At 40.4% G+C, this 21,572-nt stretch overlaps 1 protein-coding gene across 4 annotated transcripts in view; it reads left to right on the plus strand.

Moving 5' to 3' along the window:
- The window catches only part of hpo (serine/threonine-protein kinase hippo), a 126,823-nt gene extending 105,621 nt beyond the window's left edge, over nt 1-21,202 (plus strand). For 3 of the 4 annotated variants that reach the window (XM_074101999.1, XM_074102000.1, XM_074101998.1), the window contains exons 2-11: nt 6,064-6,166; nt 8,260-8,418; nt 10,014-10,241; nt 11,216-11,424; nt 12,058-12,167; nt 13,714-13,832; nt 13,910-14,075; nt 15,074-15,221; nt 15,738-15,813; nt 18,582-21,202. In XM_074101999.1, coding sequence (XP_073958100.1) covers nt 6,064-6,166; nt 8,260-8,418; nt 10,014-10,241; nt 11,216-11,424; nt 12,058-12,167; nt 13,714-13,832; nt 13,910-14,075; nt 15,074-15,221; nt 15,738-15,813; nt 18,582-18,740 — 1,477 coding nt within the window. In that variant the 3' untranslated portion in view covers nt 18,741-21,202. Of the gene's footprint in view, nt 1-6,063; nt 6,167-8,259; nt 8,419-10,013; nt 10,242-11,215; nt 11,425-12,057; nt 12,168-13,713; nt 13,833-13,909; nt 14,076-15,073; nt 15,222-15,737; nt 15,896-18,581 lie in introns of all 4 variants that reach the window. The other variant, XM_074102001.1, reaches the window with a different exon arrangement.
- Nucleotides 21,203-21,572: the final 370 nt, after the last annotated feature.

The raw sequence follows: 21,572 nt of genomic DNA on the forward strand, positions 1-21,572 counted from the left end.
CGATTACCATCCCTAGTAGGATGTATATAGGCTAGGATTTGTATTTGGTAAGCCTAGGTAAGCTGGCCTAGTCCGACGGGAGCAGTGCAGACATACAAGGCAGAAATACCTCCGGTAAAAAGTGTAACAAAACTCAACCCTTTACATTTTGTAACCATTCACACTAATTATAATTGTCGCGTTTCCTTGTTTATCAGTATTGCTATGTATATCCAATTTGTTTATGTATGTTCGGAATATTTTTTAAACACATGCACCATGAATCATTGCCTCTCCTATCTTTCCTGGTAATTACTCCGCATAACTGAACAGTTTTCCTCGTACGCTTCAATAATGTTGACCCTTGAGTTACATCTTTGTTTATAATTTATGACCTCATTATGTTAAGACTTTGCTTGCTTGCGGCTTCGCACGCCAAATCCATTATACAGGGTGGCTCATTTAAATCGGTCTGTATGGGAAAGTCTGAAACTATAAATAAGACATACGAAGATCTGTTCTTAGGAACCATGCCATCGATTTTAGTAACAAGAAAAACTGCATTCATACATTAAAAAAACTGTACTCAGCTCGGGTCTATATTAATTAGCATAAATTAATTGTCCTATCGCCGTGGTGGCCTAATGGTTTGACCTATCGCCTCTCAAGCAGAGGGTCGTGGGTTCAAACCCCGGCTCGCACCTCTGAGTTTTTCGAAATTCATGTGCGGAATTACATTTGAAATTTACCACGAGCTATGCGGTGAAGGAAAACATCGTGAGAAAACCTGCACAAACCTGCGAAGCAATTCAATGGTGCGTGTGAAGTTCCCAATCCGCACTGGGCCTGCGTGGGAACTATGGCCCAAGCCCTCTTGTTCTGAGAGGAGGCCTGTGCCCAGCAGTGGGACGTATATAGGCTGGGATGATGATGAATTGTCCTAACTGAATACGCATAATGTAAATGCGCATAATGTGAATTGGCATAACGGTAAGTTGGCATAAATTATGTGAAACGAAAATTATGTATGACATTCGATTTTCTGCAACATAATAGTGAACCCACAAACTCAAATGAAACTCAAAAGTAACTAGAAGGTGCAGTTTCGTTGCCGTTGCGTTTCACCGTGTGTTTATGGGCTTCAGTGTTATTAATATTTTATAAATTCCATTTGGCTTAAAAGTTAATTACCGGGTCATCATCATCATCCCAGCCTATATACGTGCAGGGCACAGGCCTCCCCTCAGAATGAGAGGGCTTGGGCCATAGTTCCCACGCGGGCCCAGTGCGGATTGGGAACTTCACACACACCATTGAATTGCTTCGCAGGTTTGTGCAGGTTTCCTCACGATGTTTTCCTTCACCGCAAAGCTCGTGGTAAATTTCAAATGTAACTCCGCACATGAATTTCGAAAAACTCAGAGGTGCGAGCCGGGGTTTGAACCCACGACCCTCTGCTTGAGAGGCGATGGGTCAAACCACTAGGCCACCACGGCTAATTACCGGGTAGTTTCTATCAATGTATTGAACCGTCTGTCAAAGTGAATACCTATATTTTTATTTTATTATTTTATATTCAAAAACCTGTAGAGGTGTCCCTTTGCTGGGCAAAGGCCTCCCCCCATGTCCTCCACTCGACCCGGTCTTGGGCGATCTCTGACCAGCTGCGAAGAAAGGCGTCCAGATCATCCCGCCATCGACGCCTGGGCCTGCCACGCCGTCGAAGTCCGTTTTGTGGTATCCAGTCTGTGGCTATTTTAGCCCACCTTGGGTTCCATACGGCTGACGTGGCCTGCCCAGTCCCATTTCAGCCTGCCAGTCTTGGCACCCACATCAGCAATGCGTGTTTTGGAGCGCAATACAGTGTTCCGGATCCGGTCAACCCGTTTCACTCCCAACATACTGCGCTCCATTGCTCTCTGGAAAACCTTCAATTTGGTCTTCTGTAACTCAGTAAGTGACCATGTTTGAGCACCGTAAGTTAGGACAGGCAGTACACACCTACTAGTTAATACCTAAATCAAGTAAAACACGGTATGCCATGGCCATGATACTACATAGAAACAAGAAGCATGTATGTAGGTAATTAAAAGACGTAGATTGTTATTAGCACGCCTCTGGGCTGGGGAAACTTGGGCGTACAATAGACAACCGAAACAATGTAAACGATTAAATACTCGTAACGGGTCGATTATTAACGCCGTGTGTCATATATCGACGTAAATGAATCACCATAACGATGTAACACTGATTTACGAGACAAACAATAATTTCAACAAGATAAACGCCTATATCCGAACCTTTTATCTTCTTATGAATTCCAATATGTGTTATGTTCTTATCTCGCCTGTATCTGCGTTATTGGGTCGATAAAACTGTTGTTGGACATAGTTTAAACAGAAATGATCCAAAGCACTGTCATGTTATTCTTTAAATTCGCTTATGTTCCTGCTGCAAGTTACACCACGTCGGTGGCAAACAGGCATGGTACATAATTACCGCCGCCTAGGAACGCTTGCAACACCCGAAGTATCACTCGCGCGTTGCCGACCCTGCATAAACCTGTTTATACCCCTTTTGAAGACCTCCATGCTGTAACTCGCTGGGAAAACCACGACAGGAAGTTCATTCCACAATTTAAGTGTTCTATGGAGAAAACACCTTTTGAACCGAACGGTACGCGACCGTTGTGACTCCAACATGTGGGGATGAACTCCCTGTCTATGGCGAGCGGTGCGAGTGCGATGGAAGAAAGTTGCAGTAGGCATATTGTCAAAAAGTTCTTCAGAACACAGTCCAAACAGCAGTCAGTAGAACCAAAATTTAAAAAATAATTGTTGAAGGTTGCATCCTTTTTGTCCAGTTAGGAAAATAGTGTGTAGATAAAACGTCAAGACTGAATCAACACTATCATCAGCAGTCAGTCTACTGTTGGACATAGGCCTCTCCCAAGGCACGGCTATTTAACATTTCATCCAAATCTGTCCGACCCTTTTAGCGTGAAGAAGTGGTAAGCGTACGCACTACACACACGCACACCATTGGCGTAGCTAAGTGGACAAGGGCTCCGGTGCATAGAGAAAGAATCGGACCATCACCCCTCTTTCCACGTAGCTTGAACTTGGCCTTCAAAAACATAAAAAAAGAAAATGGCTAGAGCCTGCTCACAAGTTTTTTTCCCTTTTTCTTTTATGCTTCTCTCTTTTCAAAGCTTAAATTCAAAATTCAAATGATTTATTCAGTAAATAGGCCGCAATGGGCACTTTTACACGTCATTTTTTTAAACTACCAGCGCTTTCGGAAAGACCATCATTGCCAAGAAGAATGCGCCGCAAGAAACTTGGCAGAAAGTATTTTTTTCATAAAAATATAATCTTCTCTATAAATAAAAATGAATCATAAAATGTGTTGCTAAGCGCAAAACTCGGGAACGACTGGTCCGATTTCGCTAATTCTTTTTTTGTTGTGTTCGTTACTATCAGGAGAAGGTTTTTATGGAAGAAAATACAGAAAAATACAACGGGGGCGAAGCCGCGGGCAACAGCTAGTTACAAATAAAATGCTTAAAAACTATATTATACAATTAAAGAAAAAAAAATACAAAAAATAATAATAAAAGAAATACAGGGATGTATGGGGTCCCTTAGTTACAATACGAAACACTAACTATATCTAAACTATATCTACATATATACTTAGGTTAGAGGGCCCCCTGGGGTCCGGGGAACTGGTGCACTGCACCACCTGGCCAATGGCCATACGATAGCTACGCCACTGACGCACACACACACACATACTTACAAACTCCCATTAGTTACCTTCTAAAGCACAGCACCTGCAATAAAAATCTTTCAGTTTACATTACATTGCGAGGCCGTGAAACGCGAGTTTGGGGTGGTCAGACGAGCGCATATTTTCTTGCAATATATGATGTCTGTATATATATATAATGTCTTCCACGACGTACCCGTCGACGGACCCTTCCACGAGCTAATATAAAAGCGAATATGGCTTGCGGATTTGGCACTCGCGATAGAGACCTAGAGTCTACAGCGAAGGCCGCGCCGCCGAAAAGTCACAATTTGTGTATTTTTGTAATGTTTGTGCACTGTGTAACTTTGTTGCTAATTAAAAATTATTCTATTTCTCTTATTCTAGATCTAGATTGGGCTTTAGACACCATTCGAACCCCTCTATACGATGGCTCAGAGATAGAACTTGTAATTATTTGAACAGCTGATGTCAATATTTCAAGTGTATAATTGTATGATTGATTGAGTATGTTTACGAGGTATTCTGTAGTGAATGTTGACATAACGTTATTTGTTTAAGTTCGCCGGTCGATATGAGATAAAGTGTTAGGTATATCGAGCGCGGGGGTGCGGGGGCGCGGGATCGAGTCTCTAATTACCTAAAACACAATGAATACAAACCTAATTAAATGATTTACTGTTGAAATACGTCAAAAAAAAAGTCAAATAATGGTAAAGGCAGATAGGCCACACACTCACATAAAAAAAACATCGCGCCTGTATTCCCAAATGGGGGGAAAACGTTACCGCTTCGGAGCCACTTTTACACAATTTTAGGTTTTAAGTTTGACAAAAACGGTACAATAGTGACAGGTTGCTAGCCTGTCGCCTACGGTATACCTTAACCTATATCCTCAGTCGCCTCTTACGACATCCACGGAAGGAATGGAGAGGTGTATTCTAACGCGACACCACACGGGGACAGAAAGGCCGTAAGAAAGGAATGCGTATTTGTATTTAATAATGTTGGACTCCCAGTAAATTCACTTATTTCGTAATTAATTTTGCCCTTTGTTTATATCGTAAATAAATTCACAACGAAAAAAAGGTGGTCCTAAATACTTTTCAGCATAATTCAATTAAGAAGAAGAAGCCGTGGTGGCCTAGTGGTTTGACCTATCGCCTCTCAAACAGAGGGTCGTGGGTTCAAACCCCGGCTCGCACCTCTGAGTTTTTCCAAATTCATGTGCGGAATTACATTTGAAATTTACCACGAGCTTTGCGGTGAAGGAAAACATCGTGAGGAAAACCTGCACAAACCTGCGAAGCAATTCAATGGTGCGTGTGAAGTTCCCAATCCGCACTGGGCCCGCGTGGGAACTATAGCCCAAGCCCTCTTGTTCTGAGAGGAGGCCTGTGCCCAGCAGTGGGACGTATATAGGCTGGGATGATGATGATGATAATTCAATTTTGAAAAGCAAACACAAATGCTTGTTGTGTCAGATATCGATTGGTGCTGGTACTGAATGACAGTGAATCGAATCAATCATACCTACAACAAAATTACAAACCGCTTGTAATATGACAAAATACAGTTACGTTTACTGCAATGCGCAGGGGCGATGGCCACCCTTAACGATAGCAGGTCGTTGACTCTGTTGCACCATATCATACGCAGCTTGTCATTATGTCATAATGATGCCACATTGCGTGACAAAAATGAACTCACTAGAACTGTTTGATTGGATTGGGTTGGGAAGTTTTTTTTTGGGCATTGATCTTTTCATCTAATTAATCACGGAGTTGAGTTTATCAAGGTTGAGGGAAAAGATGTGTGAGATGATAAACTGACATATGACCTATTAAAGTGTGATACAAAATAGAAAAAAAATCTAAGAAACTTTATTTTACAGAATACAGAGCTTTGAATGTTATACAAAATTAGTATTTTGTGCTCAGTTAATGTTGGATGATATAATATGTAATAACATATTTATAGTCTCATAAGAAAGCTATTTAACTAAGGAAGCTTTTTCAGTCATTTGTATTCTGAGTGTCACATTTTTTTTGTTTACAATAACATATATATGTTTTGTGTTTATATCATAAGTTTTTTGTACTGCTTTATGGTGTGCAATAAAGAATATTTGTATTGTATTGTATTGTATACTCAGCGGCACAAAATTTGGCCCACCCTTCATACAAAATTACCGATTCTGTATACATTTGAGGGCCAGGTTTTTTGCCGATCTGTATAGTCGGCGTTTGAACTGTCGCCCGACAAAATAGTAAAGAGAGACCGTGTCGTGACCGAGCTTTTATGTTGTTACAGCGAGCTGAAGAAGCTCTCTGAGGAGAGTCTTACTAGGCAGCCGGAGGAGGTGTTCGACATCATATGCAAGCTCGGAGAAGGCTCCTATGGCAGCGTGTATAAGGTAACGCTGGCAACAATACTGGTCTTTGAGGTTTAAAAAGTTTTTGGTAAAAAAAAAAATATTACCACGAACCAGAAGACGAAGCGTTGGCAGGCCTCCCACCAGGTGGACTGACGACATCGTGAGAGTAGCGGGAAACCGGTGGATGCAAGTGGCAAGTTGTCGTTCATTGTGGCGTTCTAAGGGGGAGGCCTTTGTCCAGCAGTGGACGTCTTCGGGCTGATGATGATGATGATGATGATGAAAAAAAATATTTTGAATACAAGCTTTTTTTGCTAACTGTACTTTTTGTTGAATGTTCTTGTATCGTCAGCCAAACTACATTTTCATACCTAATTTCAGGTCGATATGCCATTAGCCGTTTGAAGAGTTGAGACGATCCTGGCCAGTCTACCAGGATGTCACTACCAGATTATACCAATTTTCAAGTCAATCCTAGTATTGGTAGTTGGTCGAATTCAACTTGCAAGATTTGATTACAGACAGACAGACAACGGGACAGGTGAAACTAAATAAAAGCTTGTAAAATGAAATTATTAACCAGACACATTTTCGTTATCCTATTTATTTTATTATAAAGTAATGCAGATGCTATTTCAAATTGCTTTTTAGCAAAATTTGTTCTAGTTTTAGATATTTTTATTACATAATAATAGGGATTACGTTTTTTTAATATAGTTTGATCTTGCTTTAAATTTCTATGAATTTTCAAGATACAATTTGAAATATATACCTAACTGTAAGAACACCAGAATCTCTATAAACGTCAGAAGTGCTATATCTTTTATGTTTACCCAATAGTACTTTTAGAATGGACCTTTGGGCCCGTTCGAGAACCAAGAGTTTAGTTTTATGCGTAATAATGTGCGAAGACTGTGTTATGAGGATTTTTTTTCATTAACCAATAGAAATACTTCATTTACACATCCTGGTGAAAACAGCTGAGCGGAACAAGGATGAGTAAATGAAGCGTTTCTATTGGTTCATGAAAAACACACGCCTCGCAACACATCCTCGCACATTGGTGAAAACTCTGCTTTATACCCATTGATGTCTATGTACCATCAGCCAAATATGTGGTCTACCACCCTACCCTAAAGTTGATAATCGTTTGCATGTCATAAAACAATAATGCCAATAGACGTGTCTGTCAACTTGAAAGTTCGACTTTAACGACATATTCATTTGATAGGAACTTGTTTGAAAATTGATAGAACACTTATTTGGCTGATGGTACCTTACGACACTGGACCGGCTGTTCGGAACAAAACGCACGGCGCAAATCATCAATATTACTTTGACACAACCCCTGTCACGGACGTCAACAAACTATAGTGAAAGGTTCACAAATCCGCGCTGTGAATAAATTTTTCATCACACTTGCACGTAAACAGTGTCGTAACATGCAGGCTACCTTGATTGCAACCCCCCAAATAAAACCCTCGACCTTAATGTGCTTGTCATGAAACCCGTGGTCGGTAAATGAGTCCGGCCCGTACTGATGGTGCAGCGCGCGCTGCTGCAGGACCACATGCACACGCACGTTGCGGCGCTTGCTGCGGGAGGGGGAGGGGGAGGGCGGCGCTACCAAGAGCGCAGCCTAAGGTATCGCCAATATTTGGAAAAATGATATATTGAAAATACAAACTGAAATATAGATGCACAGAAAAACCAGATAAATAAGACCAGCACTGGGAATTGAACCCAGGTCCTCGGCATTCCGTGCCACGTGCTATACCGCTACACCACTGCTGGACAATTGAAATAAAAAATACAAAAAGATTCCAAAAAAACAATTTTAAAATGATATATTTTTTCTTTTAGAAATATAAAAATTTACTCGCAAATGTGATGAAAAACATTGTATATCGCACGGGCGGTACTAGAATTACCACAGAATTACGAACATTGACTCATTAAAGCCCTCAGTCTTCGACTTCGGGCTTCTAATAGACTCTCGTTCGTAATTCCTTATTTACCGCCTTTAAGACACAATGTACTATTGTCCGCCGTTTTGATGTAAGAAACATGCAGTCTATAGGTACATAGATGTCGATGTTTACACCTGGTTGTTGGTTGGTTGTTGTTTCCAGGCTCTCCACAAGGAGAGCGGGCAGGTGTTGGCCATCAAGCAGGTGCCGGTGGACACGGACCTGCAGGAGATCATCAAGGAGATATCCATCATGCAGCAGTGCGACAGCCCGTACGTCGTCAAATACTATGGCAGTTATTTCAAAAACACCGACCTATGGGTAAGTAAGTGGAGTGAAGCCTCTTTGAACCTGAAAAGGGAAACGGAACTGCCATGGGTTTCCTAAAAACGTTTCCAGGTGGTAGGACCTTGTGCGAGGTCCGCCCGGATTGCTACCACCATCTTGCTCGCTAATCCTGCCGTGAAGCAGCAGTGCTTGCACTGTTGTGTATCGGCGTGGAGAGTAAGACAGCCGGTGAAATTACTGACAGTTGAAGTATCCCATCTTAGGCCTCTAGGTTGGCAACGCATCTGCAATACCCCTGGTGTTGCAGATGTTTATGGGCGGTGGTGATCTCTTACCATCAGGTGACCCACTTGCTCGTTTTCCATCCAGTAGAATAAAAAAAAACCTCTTCAAGCCTCCACGCCTCCACGAATTCAATTTGTTAAAGGACCCTGAGATTTTGATATGTTATAGATTTCACAGTCCTGAACCAAAGTCTCCAAGGGTGCTACCTCTGTTCTCAAGTCCCTTTCAGAGTTTAGTTTAGCTTTTAGAGATTTCTTTTCAGGACTTTGACATCACTACTAACATATCAAAATCTCAGGATATTTAACTGAAACCACATTTTCCATACTTTAGGTCCGGGGTCCTTTTTATTATTCTCTTCAGATTATTCGCTTTAGTAAATAATAATAGTCCGTCGTCCGCTGGTGTTGTGCATTCTTGGCAATGGTGGTCTTTCCGAAAGCTGGCCGCTGGTAGTGTAAAAAGTGGCATGTCAGAGTGCCACTTGCGATCTATTTACAGAATAAACGTTTTCATTTTGATTACACCTTTACAAGTTTCTTCCTTTTTACCTGACTGCCCGAAGGAGGGTTATGTTTTTCGAGCGTATGTATGTATGTATGTCCATTTCTTTGGTTCTCGCTGCAGCCTAAACGGCTAGACGGATTTTAACATATGTTTCTTCCTTTTTACCTGACTGCCCGAAGGAGGGTTATGTTTTTCGAGCGTATGTATGTATGTATGTCCATTTCTTTGGTTCTCGCTGCAGCCTAAACGGCTAGACGGATTTTAACATATGAGGTATCGTTGAGTTCGTCATAACTGTCGGAGTGGCATCGGGTATATAATGTTTCAATATGGCGTCTGCGATAAAAATATGGCGGAGCTCGGAGGAATGAAAAAAAAATGTATTGTAACAATATGAGTATCAAATGAAAGCTAATAATTAGCCCATTCTAAATATATACGGGTTATAATTCTTCTAAACATCAAATTTACAAAAAAAAAACATTAAATATAAAGAAACAAAAAACCCAACTGCCTTAAAAACTAAAAGGAAGAAAATAAGTCTAGTAGTCTAGAACTCTGTCAAGAAGCTCATTTAAGGTTCAACAGTCGGGACCCATTCAAATCGTAACCAGCTCAAAAAATCTTGGTAATGGGTCCCGACTGTTGAACCTTAAATGCGCTTCTTGGCAGAGTTCTAGACTACTAGACTTATTTTCTTCCTTTTAGTTTGTAAGGCAGTCGGGTTTTTTGATTCTTTAAATTCAATGTTCTTTTATTTCTTTTGCCAACCAGTATTGTATTGTAGTTTTTTATATATATTCTGTTTCCATAATGTTGAATAATTATTTTTCTAGATCGTAATGGAATACTGCGGCGCCGGCTCCGTATCGGACATCATGCGTCTGCGCAAGAAGACCCTATCCGAGGACGAAATAGCCACCATACTGTGTGACACGCTGAAGGGGCTGGAGTATCTGCACCGCCGGCGCAAGATCCATCGCGACATCAAGGCCGGGAACATCCTGTTGAACACCGAGGGGCACGCTAAGTTGGCTGACTTTGGGGTCGCTGGACAGCTCACTGTAAGTGTTTTTACACGCTTTATAATGAGGGTTTGTTAAATCAAACGGACCTCACGATACTTCAGCATCATCATCAGCCTACAGCAGTCTACTGCTGGACATAGGCCTGTTCCATGGCACGCCACAACTCTGTCTTCAGCCCCTCGAATCCATCCGCCGCCAGCGATCCTCTTAAGGTCGTCCGTCCACCGTGCCTCAGGACCCTGCACTACGTTTTCCGTCCGTGGTCTCCATACGAGGACTAGTGTTGCAAAAAAACAGTTTTTTTTCTATCGTGAAAAAAAAAACAGAAAAAAACACGTTTTTTTTCTGCAGCATTTTTTTTTTCAAGAGTACAGAATTTTAAATTAAAAAGGCAGTTTCCGTAAAAGATGAATACCTAAGAGTTAATATTAGTTTTTTATTTATTTATAAATCTACCATACCGTTTTGGTTGAATATTACAGTCACCAGCACCAATATCCGACACAACAAGCGTGCATAAATATCTGATACGACTCTATTTCTAGGGCCGGAAGGACGTGTCAGATATTTTTGCACGCTCCGCTGTGGCAGATATTAATGCTGGTGACTGTACCAAGTTTACATGAATATATTGGCAATCTACTGACATTGACACAAAGGAAGATTAAATTTTTGTTTAATTTATTCATGAGTACTTAATTCGATTTGCTATTTTAGTAAAATGTAAGAAATTAGAAAATATACCTCAATTTATTGATAAAACAATGGATTTCCTATTGATTTTATTTCTGAAAAAAAAAACTAGTTAGAAAAAAAACAAGGCTACAAAGTTTTTTTTCATGGTTTTTTTAACATTATGAAAAAAACCGTTTTTTTTTCATGTTACATCACGAATGAAGACTCGTCTACTCCACCGTTTATCGGTCCTGCGACAGACGTGGCCAGCCCCACGCCACTTCAGCGAACTAATTCTCTGAGCACGATACTAGTTGTATATATATTAATTTCAGGACACAATGGCGAAACGCAACACTGTGATCGGCACGCCGTTCTGGATGGCCCCCGAGGTGATCCAGGAGATCGGCTACGACTGCGTGGCCGACATCTGGTCGCTCGGCATCACGGCGCTCGAGATGGCCGAGGGGAAGCCCCCATACGGGGACATACACCCCATGCGGGCCATCTTCATGATCCCCACCAAGCCCCCGCCCTCCTTCAGGTTATTATTTACACGCACTTGTATGGTGATATAAACCCCATGCAGACCATCTTTATTATCCCCACTAAGCCCCTGCCCTCCTTCGCATAACTTAATAGTTATTTGTGTCACAAGGGAGCAAAATGGTGTATTTACGGCGAGGGCGTACATTGAATCCAGAATGTAGCGAAGGATTCTACAATAGAATCCTGAGCGTAGCGAGGGATTTTTAAGTAGAATCCTGAGCGTAATGAGGGATTCAAGTGTTAACGCCCAAGATGAAAATAATTTTGATCCCGAGTGGCTCATACAACTTTTCACACCGAGCATTAAGAAACTTGAAAAAATAAATTCTAAATATTATTAAAGAACAACCAGCATAGAAAATGGTGTGGCTTTACAATTATCAACTTCAAAAAATGGCATTTGCAATAAAACACTTAGAAAAGCCTTGAACAGAAAAGTTGCACTTTGCTCCCTCTCGTCAGGGAGGAAAAGTTACTTTTCTGAAGGAGAGGTGTGAAAAACTTATTTTACCCTCGACTTTACTATCAACCCTCGCTTGAGGCTCGTTGTCGTACAATCTACTAATCTCTTTTTTTAAAGATGCTTTATTTATATACGTATTGAAAATTTTTCGCGTCTGTATTCCAGAGAGCCCGACCAATGGTCACCGGAGTTCATCGATTTCGTAACGCAGTGCCTTATAAAGAACCCCGAGGAGAGAGCCACGGCGGAGTACCTGCTTACGCACGAGTTCATCGGTTTGTCTAACACTCTTATCTATTGAACAGTACAGTCACTTGCATAAGTCAGGGTTTCGCAAAGTGGGGTACGCGAACCCCTAGGGGTTCGCCATTCGACGGCAGGGGGTTCGCGACAAGATTTACGTAATGGTGGCGTAATGACTGGCAGTCACTGGCGGCACACATGGTGGCGCGCGCGCGACTTATTTCATCGTTCAACAGTCAATTTTATTGTTTTCTTTGGGAGGTTAGAAGAGGGGGGGGGGATTTAATTAGTTAAGGGGTTCGCTGTCACCTGGAAAGTTTAACAGGGGTACGTGGAGCCGAAAGTTTGAGAAACCCTGCCATAAGTAATGTCCTCATTTTCAAAAATGTCCATACACAGGTTGTTCATTGCAATTTTTGAAAAATTTCATTATTTCAAAAAATATTCGTGTGTTTTCCTAATACAGTACTTTGGAACTCTACACTTATAGTTCGTATTTGTCAGTTGGGCTTCGACGTTTATAGATGAAAGTCCAATGAGAGCTATCGTTTTTTGTCTCACTAGATGGCGCACTGTTGCGTGAGGTTATTAGGTATGGTTTTGAAAGTCTGTTATTACGGGCGTGAAAACAAAGTTTAGATTAAAATCATATTTAATACACCTTAAAACCGTACCATATAAATATCGAGCATGCCACAGTGTTGCATAGTCCCCGTTTTGTTCGGAAAAAAGGGAGGACAAAGGTTTCCGAAAGACAAAACTGTCTCAAGACACAGACATTCATTGCCCCGGAACGCATATTTGCCATAATTAATTTCAGATATTGCAAAATATTCACAAAATTATTCTAATTCTAAATAAACCCGCGTAGCTCACCCAAAAACTATGAGATTTGACATTTCGGAGACCTCACGCTACACTAGCGCCTCTAGCGGCGAATTCATACGCGATAGCCCTCATTGACAGCAAAACGCCAGTATTACATTATCTAAACAGAATGCATACCTTGCTAAAATATTTAATAGGGAATATTACTGCAATTTTCTGCCGTCAGAGTGCAGCACTAGCAACAAACCGTAAACGGTTTTTTGAGCATCTTAAATACCATAATATCATTTTTTTTTAAATATAGCTCTATCGTTACTATCGATGTAAATATCATGTTATTTTGTTACTAAAAATATATAATTTCTATAGGTACTAATACACTTTGGTCATGATCTGTCATGGTGACAAAATATAAGAGAACTAATGGAGGTTTGCGCTAGTGTCGCCCCCTGCGCAGAGCTTTGCCTAATATGCCCTATTGGTGCATGTGCCACAACCTGATAGTGTAATGAGGGATTTCACAGAGGCAAAATATCGCTAGATGGCGTTAATATCGTGAGGTCCGTTTGACGTTTGCTTGCGATTGGCTCGTTTAGTTTTTAACCAATCACAAGCAAACGTCAAACGGAACTCACGATACTAACGCCATCTAGCGATATACCGTCGATTCTGATCTTGAATGTGTTTCGGCAAAACACAATGCCCTCCGATTATCGGAACGGTCACCCCCATTCGCCTCGTTTGTCGCAGGCAACGCGAAGCACCCGTCAATCCTGAGCAGCATGATAGCGGAGGCGCGCGAGATCCGGGAGTCCCAGGCCTTCCGGGCCGCGCCCACCGTCACGCCTGACGGGAACATCATCGCGGCTGTAAGCTCTTCTTTCGTGATTTCTTCGTAGTGTAGCCATTTTAGTTTTATTTATGATTTTGGTGTATTTGTTACCAGGGCGACGGTTACGAGGACGCGACGATGAAGAAGCGCGACGATGGCACGCTCGTGCCGGCGAGGGACAGGGACAGGGACAGGGACAGGGACGGCACCGCGGACCTCACGCACGACCTGGGGACCATGGTCATCAACGAACCGGACGGCGACCTCGCCACCATGAAACGTGAGTCCGTTGCCATCTGTTGTATCTTATTCTATCACCTTATTACTACTTCTGTGCTCCTGTTACTATTTCTGTGATTCTATTACTAGTTATGTGGCCTTATTATTAGTTCAGTGCCCCTACTACCAGTTCTGTGCCCCTACTACCAGTTCTGTGCCCCTACTACCAGTTCTGTGTCCCTATTACTAGTTCTGTGCCCCTACTACCAGTTCTGTGTTTCTATTACTAGTTCTGTGCCCCTACTACCAGTTCTGTGTCCCTATTACTAGTTCTGTGCCCCTACTACCAGTTCTGTGTCCCTATTACTAGTTCTGTGCCCCTACTACCAGTTCTGTGTCCCTATTACTAGTTCTGTGCCCCTACTACCAGTTCTGTGTCTCTATTACTAGTTCTGTGCCCCTACTACCAGTTCTGTGTCCCCATTACTAGTTCTGTGCCCCTACTACCAGTTCTGTGTCCCTATTACTAGTTCTGTGCCCCTACTACCAGTTCAGTGTCCCCATTACTAGTTCTGTGCCCCTACTACCAGTTCTGTGTCCCTATTACTAGTTCTGTGCCCCTACTACCAGTTCTGTGTCCCTATTACTAGTTCTGTGCCCCTACTACCAGTTCTGTGTCCCTATTACTAGTTCTGTGCCCCTACTACCAGTTCTGTGTCCCTATTACTAGTTCTGTGCCCCTACTACCAGTTCTGTGTCCCTATTACTAGTTCTGTGCCCCTACTACCAGTTCTGTGTCCCTATTACTAGTTCTGTGTCCCTATTACTACTTCTGTGCCCCTACCTACTAACTACCAGTTCTGTGTTCCTACTACTAGTTCTGTCAGTTCTGTGCCTCTATAACTACATCTATGATTATATTACTAGTTCTGCGATCCTATTACTAGTTCCGCGCCCCTATCACTAGCTTTGTGATCATAAGCTATTACTATTTCTGTGACCCTGTTACTAGTGTTATCTGAACGGTTGTTGGTTTTAATCATATTTCTATTTGTGTAGGCCACGACACAGACCCGATGGACACAAACCGGCCGAAGTACCGGCCGCTGTTCTTGGACCACTTCGACAAGAAGGAAGTGAATCATCTCAACATCGGCAACGGCACGCTCACCGGCCCGCTGCGGCTGCCGGGGGATGACACTGTCAGGTTAGCCATCATCAATCATCATCATCATCATCATCAAAACAGGGTTCATTTAAGTTTAATTAAAGCTGAATTGAGGTATAATTTCGAGTTTTTTTATTTTTTTTATTCGACTGTATGGCAAACGAGCAAGTGGGTCTCCTGATGGTAAGAGATCACCACCGCCCATAAACATCTGCAACACCAGGGGTATTGCAGATGCGTTGCCAACCTAGAGGCCTAAGATGGGATACCTCAAGTGCCAGTAATTTCACCGGCTGTCTTACTCTCCACGCCGAAACACAACAGTGCAAGCACTGCTGCTTCACGGGAGGATTAGCGAGCAAGATGGTGGTAGCAATCCGGGCGGACCTTGCACAAGGTCCTACCACCTGCGAAATTGTTTGAGTTGTCCTTTTTCCATTTGCACCAAATGACAAAATCTTACGAGAAAACGAGAGGGACGGTACGATACGAACTTCTAATTTCGTAGTAGCCCCCCCAGGACTTGTAATAATATGATGGTTGTTTTGTACCCAGGGTCGAAGGCATGGCGGGGGAGGCCGGAGCTCTGGCGTTCCAACGAGCCCTGGTGGAAGACGGCAATATGGAATTCGTAAGTCAACTGCACGTGGTCAACTTACTGCCGCTCGACACCACTCACTGACTGTCTCTGGTAGCGCCGGGTACGGTCGCGCGTAAGTCAGCACGGCTTGCGTTGCATGCGTGTGCAGGGTGGATTATAACGGTGGTGTGTGGTGTGCGTGGCGGACCCGCGCGCTGACGGTTCCGTATTTGACGTTGAAACGCCTCAGAACCCCACCCAATTAACGGAAATACGAATTGTTTGTTTTTGTTAATGTGTCATCAGATTTCCCCCCCAACCAAAATATGTGACGTAACTATATTGATCCCCCCCCCACAATGAGTAGTTAGTTTTATGAATATAGGGAGTTTTTTTCTTTACTTTTGCTAGCGCCGAAGTTTTTTTGTCATATTTCATGGTTCTAAGTCAACTGGAAGTGCCTGGAATCTTTTAATGTAGTGAGTTCATAAACTTTTTTTTCTAACGGTTGTAAAGTCCATGAAAAAAAGTGTTTCACGTGCATTTCACGCCTTGATTTTGCCTTCCATGCGATGTGGAATATACAAATCTTATAAGGATTCCTTTTTTTATTTTCGAGCTACGGAACCATAAAAATTATATTTTTGAAGCAAAATTGTGACTAATTTTGTAAACGAACGAGTAGTGAGTGTGTTAGGTGATTGTTGTGCCTTTATAATTATAGATTTAAATCATGTAGTTACTAAACGTGCTTTTTTGTGTATTTTTTGTTGTTTATATTAACATTAGTTTTTGTAAAAGAAATAAAAATGAATGCAAGCTTCTTTGCTGACTAAACATTTTTTTGTCTCGACACGACACGTATTGCCGTCCGAACTACATAAAAAAAACTACGTGAAAATGTTTTTTTTACTCAAAGTCACTGACTTATCAAACCCCCCTCCATAATACAGGCTTTGCTTAGTATGGGACTAAGTCAATGAGGGCTATCGCGTATGAATTCGCCGCTAGAGGCGCTAGTGTAGCGTGAGGTCTCCAAAATGTCAAATGTCACTGTTTTGGGTGAGCTACGCGGGTTTATTATAATTAGAATAGTTTTGTGAATATTTTGCGATATCTGAAATTAATTATGGCAAATATGCGTTACGGGGCAATGAATGTCTGTGTTTTGAGACAGTTTTGTCTTTTGGAAACCTTTGTACTCCCTTTTTTCCGAAGAAAATGGGACTACGCAACACTGTAGCATTCTCGATATTTTTATGGTACGGTTTTAAGGGATCAAATATGATTTAAATGTAAATTTTGTTTTCACGCACGTAATAGAGTAGCTATCATTATATCGAAAATTTTTACGTCGATTTTCATTTCATCGAAAACTATTCCACGAATAACATTACCTTTTTTTTCGAATTACATAATCTTCAATTCATTACTTTTTATATAATCGAACAACTCTTCATCGTAAATTGCATCGAATCTGTCTCCAATCGTAGCGTAACGATTCATCGAAGGTACCTGTCATAGAATTATCAGTTATTAAATAGTATCAAACGATTGAAACATGATTCACGGACGGTACGCCCTATATATTATTATTGAAGACATTAATATCAAAGGCGTATTATAAAGTTAATGATTATATCATGGACAGGGATATTTGGAAATAATTCCGATCCGCATTAGCGATCCCTTCAAATAGCGAACCTACTGTGTTAAAATAAAGTGTGTTAAATACTTGTGATGTATACATATCATTTAATAATATTGTAAATCTGTTTTAAAAAAAATATATATTATATACCTCGTTGAGTTTCTTGCCGGATTCTTCTCAGCAGAGGTTTTTCCGAACCGGTGGTAGATTTTTCTTGACATTCATAAGTGCTTGTTATAGCCTAAATTGAATAAGATATTTTGACTTTGACTTTGACTTTGACATTGCCACGAACAATGTCTTATCGGGGTCACGTTTCATCGAACGATGCATTTGTTATTGTATGAAGGGTGGGACAAATTTTGTGCCACTGGGTATATATTGCGGTCAGTCGTAAGTTAATACACAATTATCCTCTATTTAAGAATCCAACAGCAAAGATCATTTGCGAAGCAATATTATCTGAGCTGCTATAAAAAAAACCTAACATCGAACGCTAAGGCGGGGAGCTACGCTCCGCTTCGCTCCCGCCCTTAGCCTTCTGAACCTAACCTATCCGAGTGGCTTCTGCTCCGAACGGTCTTGCTTGCTCGTACAAATCAAATGTTTTTTTGCATTTGGCACGCATGATATTATACCATCTAATATTAAATTAGAGTGTTTCGATGAAACGCATTGTCATAGAAACGTATTATCAAGTAAAGTAACACTGGTGAAACGATTTTCTGTGCTATAAGAATTTTAGGAACTGAAACTTACGATGAGCCAAAATTATAGTAAAGGTGATTCGATGAACGACTATGTCGATATAGAAATAAAATGATGAAGTAAAATTCGATGACTTGATTCTTGTGTAGGTAAAAGGTAATTCGACCAATTGTATGAGCGATGAAACGAAGTTCGATAAATGATTTCTAAGTGATAACAAAATTCTGCGAATAGTGTTATGGGAAACGATAATCGATGAAACAATTTTCGGTAAAATGATGGATTACCCACGTAATAACAAACTAACCATATTCATACTTCAGGCAGGACCTTTGTCTACAGTGGCGCCAACTGGTGAGCGCTAAAACGGTAGCCCTCATTGGTGTCAAATTGTCCAATGATATTTATTTATTTCCTATAGTGTTAATCAACGTCTCTGAATGCACAATCATCTCCGCAGCTAACATTCCTGTCCGTGAACGAGCTAGAAGCCCGCATGGCGCGGCTGGACTCCGAAATGGAGGCGGAAATAGAGCAGCTGCGGGCGCGATACAACCACAAGCGGCAGCCCATCCTCGAAGCCATCGACCTCAAGAGGAAACGCCAGCAGAACTTCTAGCTGCTACCCGGGGAACACTGCATGGGCTGTGCTCTCTGAAGACAGGTACAAGGTTTTGGTGAAACTCGCTAGATGGCGTTAGTAATCTGGAGTTTTGACGTAAGAGCCCGTTCCCACTTGTCGGGTGTCGGACCCGTTTCGTGTCTGTTGTCAGTAATTTCTATAGAAAATCGATACTATCAATGATTCCGCCAATGTCGAGGTTGAAGAACTAATGGATAACCGTTGTTCGGTAGGTCGATTGGTCTGATAACTTTGGCACTAGTGTCACGTTTTTGATTGAAAAATAACCAAAAGAGCCAATAGCAAGCAAGACTGACGTCAAACGGACCTCTCGCCACCAACGCCATCTAGCGATATCGCCTGTCAAGAAGCCTTCATTGTCATAGTGATATTTTCTTTGGGATTAGAGACAATTTGGGTTATTGTCTTACGGAATGTATACAGAGGTACTCTGTAAAGCTTGATCGAAAAAAACGAAGGCCAAATTGCTCGATCAACAGTTTCTAGTTGACTTTCCTTTCCCCCTTTACAGCAGGATACTGTGGTGGGGGGCGATCCGTGAAAACTTTATTTTCTTCTATTGTGTCTATGGTTTTTTTTTTCAAATTCGCACTTCATTTCTGTCACAAATTATAAGAAAAAAAGTAATGAAGGAGGGTTAGTTTCCTATGTTTTTTTAGAATAAATCTACCATAACTGGTGAAAGGTTTCGTTTGAACGTTTTAACGAGCATTTGCTGGCGTATTTTACAATATGCTGTAGGAAATTGAAGTCCGGCCGGAATTTTGTTAGTAAAAACCTAGTAAATCTTCTATTTATTTTTCATTGACCAATGACGCCGCATTGGCTGTGGTGTTTTTGAAGTTCTTTTTTCATGTAATTTATTAATTTCTTTTATAAGATTATTCTGTATATTCTATATCTTCTATATATGGCTATTTTTTCACGGATCGTCTCTGGTTATATTTCACGAGATACCTACTAAGAAATCATTAACCAGTGTTAAAAAAGGCGTAGTAATTCTTTTATTATTGTTTATATTTATTTATGTTGTTTGATTCCTATCGAAAAACATATGATTATGATTACATATTAAGCCCGGGTGCTTTTATAATGTAAAAGTGCCAAAAGCTCTTTGAAAGTTCACAATCGTTCCTTGAAGTGGCAAAATTGTAAATTCTTGAACTTGAGACATCATTAAATAAAAGTGTCTTGTTTCTAAAAGTGTATCATCGTAATATTAGGAAAAAAATAACATATATCATCAAATTCAGGGCTTGATTTTTAATTGTCATGATTTAAGAGTCAATCAATTATTCAAAGTTTTAAAATTATTTTTATTTATATTATGTACGCTATCAATTCTATGAAATTTCTTTAGCAAGAGGGCATTAGCCGTATCACTCTATCCCATAACATCGAAGAGCACGCCCATAGTTTAGTCAACTTGACAATATTATTGTAGATAGATTTTTTTACTGTTAAATGATATGTATTTGTTTTTTTTTTGTGTATTTTCAATTGCATTTTTTACCAAATTCACGGTATATTTAATTTAAATTTCAACGCCTTATTAATTTAAGGTGCGTTATTAATAATTAGATTTGTCACTAATGACTTCGAAAATAATTTATTTCATACGGTAACCATTCAGGACTCGAAAGCTAGTATAAGTTTGAAGTGTAATTCAAAATGGGATATCGATTTTGAAACGACACTATAATTTCGTGTTTGTCGAAAGCCGAGTCTCGTCCCCGACTCAGAACCAAAGTTCTATGTAATTGAAAATGTAATCAAAATTGAATTTACCTGACTAACGGAGTTCAGTTTTGATTATATTAAAAGCAGGACAAGGTTATGGCATTCTTGGCGGAAAGATACTGGCTGTTATGGTGGTATTATTTATTGTTCTATTTATGAATAAAGTAATAACAGCTGGATAAACTTTACACTGAAAATTTCATATCGTCTCAATTTAAATGAGAGTTACATCAAATTTGTTGGTTGTTACGCCATTTTATGATTTTAGAATGAATAGTGTCTAGAAGTATTTGAGGACGTAACCGCCTCATTTTTTTTTTGTTATAAGTGAAATGTAATAGGTACTCTTGCAATTTTGCATTTGTTCTTTATTTTATGAAATACTAATTTAGTTTAATTAATTAATATAAGCCATTGTAAGCACTAGTTATATTTAAATTTTGTTCTTATTATTTAATATTGTTTAAGTAGTAGCATTTTTTATAAGTTCCTCTTTTATAAGATCTCAAATAATCGTTTCGCAAATTGTATAAAATTAGATTATATTATCTCGTGTACAGTTTTACCGTAGTGGGTTGTGAGTTTCATGAATTTACAGAAAATGTGAGTGGGTGTCGCTACTGAAATGTAATTTTAATCTAATAGTTGTAAAGTTATTGCTACATAGCTGTTTATATAAATAAAAAAGAATGTTTTCATCTCTTTTCTTTTTCAAGCATCATTGCATCAGCTCAAGCAGCATTGGTTGATCATTTGTTTCTTTTTGCTAATGAAATACAAAACTTGACATCGACTGCTTAAGGTTTATTTCGCATTGAACATTTCAATTACTAGTTGCGACATCTACTTGTAACTTAGGCACATTACATTTGGCCCTGTTACGAAATTGACACACAAAATTGGGCCAAATTAAATGTTACAAAGTCATATAGATCCACATTCAAGTTCAAACTTTCATTTGTAAAATTAAATTACAAAATATTAGAAGTGCCATTAAAATATATTCATAGTATTTTCGTACTTCAGCAATACGCGTTAGAGATAAGGAGTCTTTCGGTTTTTGAGTAA

Source organism: Choristoneura fumiferana, chromosome 18 (assembly GCF_025370935.1).
Source record: "Choristoneura fumiferana chromosome 18, NRCan_CFum_1, whole genome shotgun sequence".
Lineage (NCBI taxonomy): Eukaryota > Metazoa > Arthropoda > Insecta > Lepidoptera > Tortricidae > Choristoneura > Choristoneura fumiferana.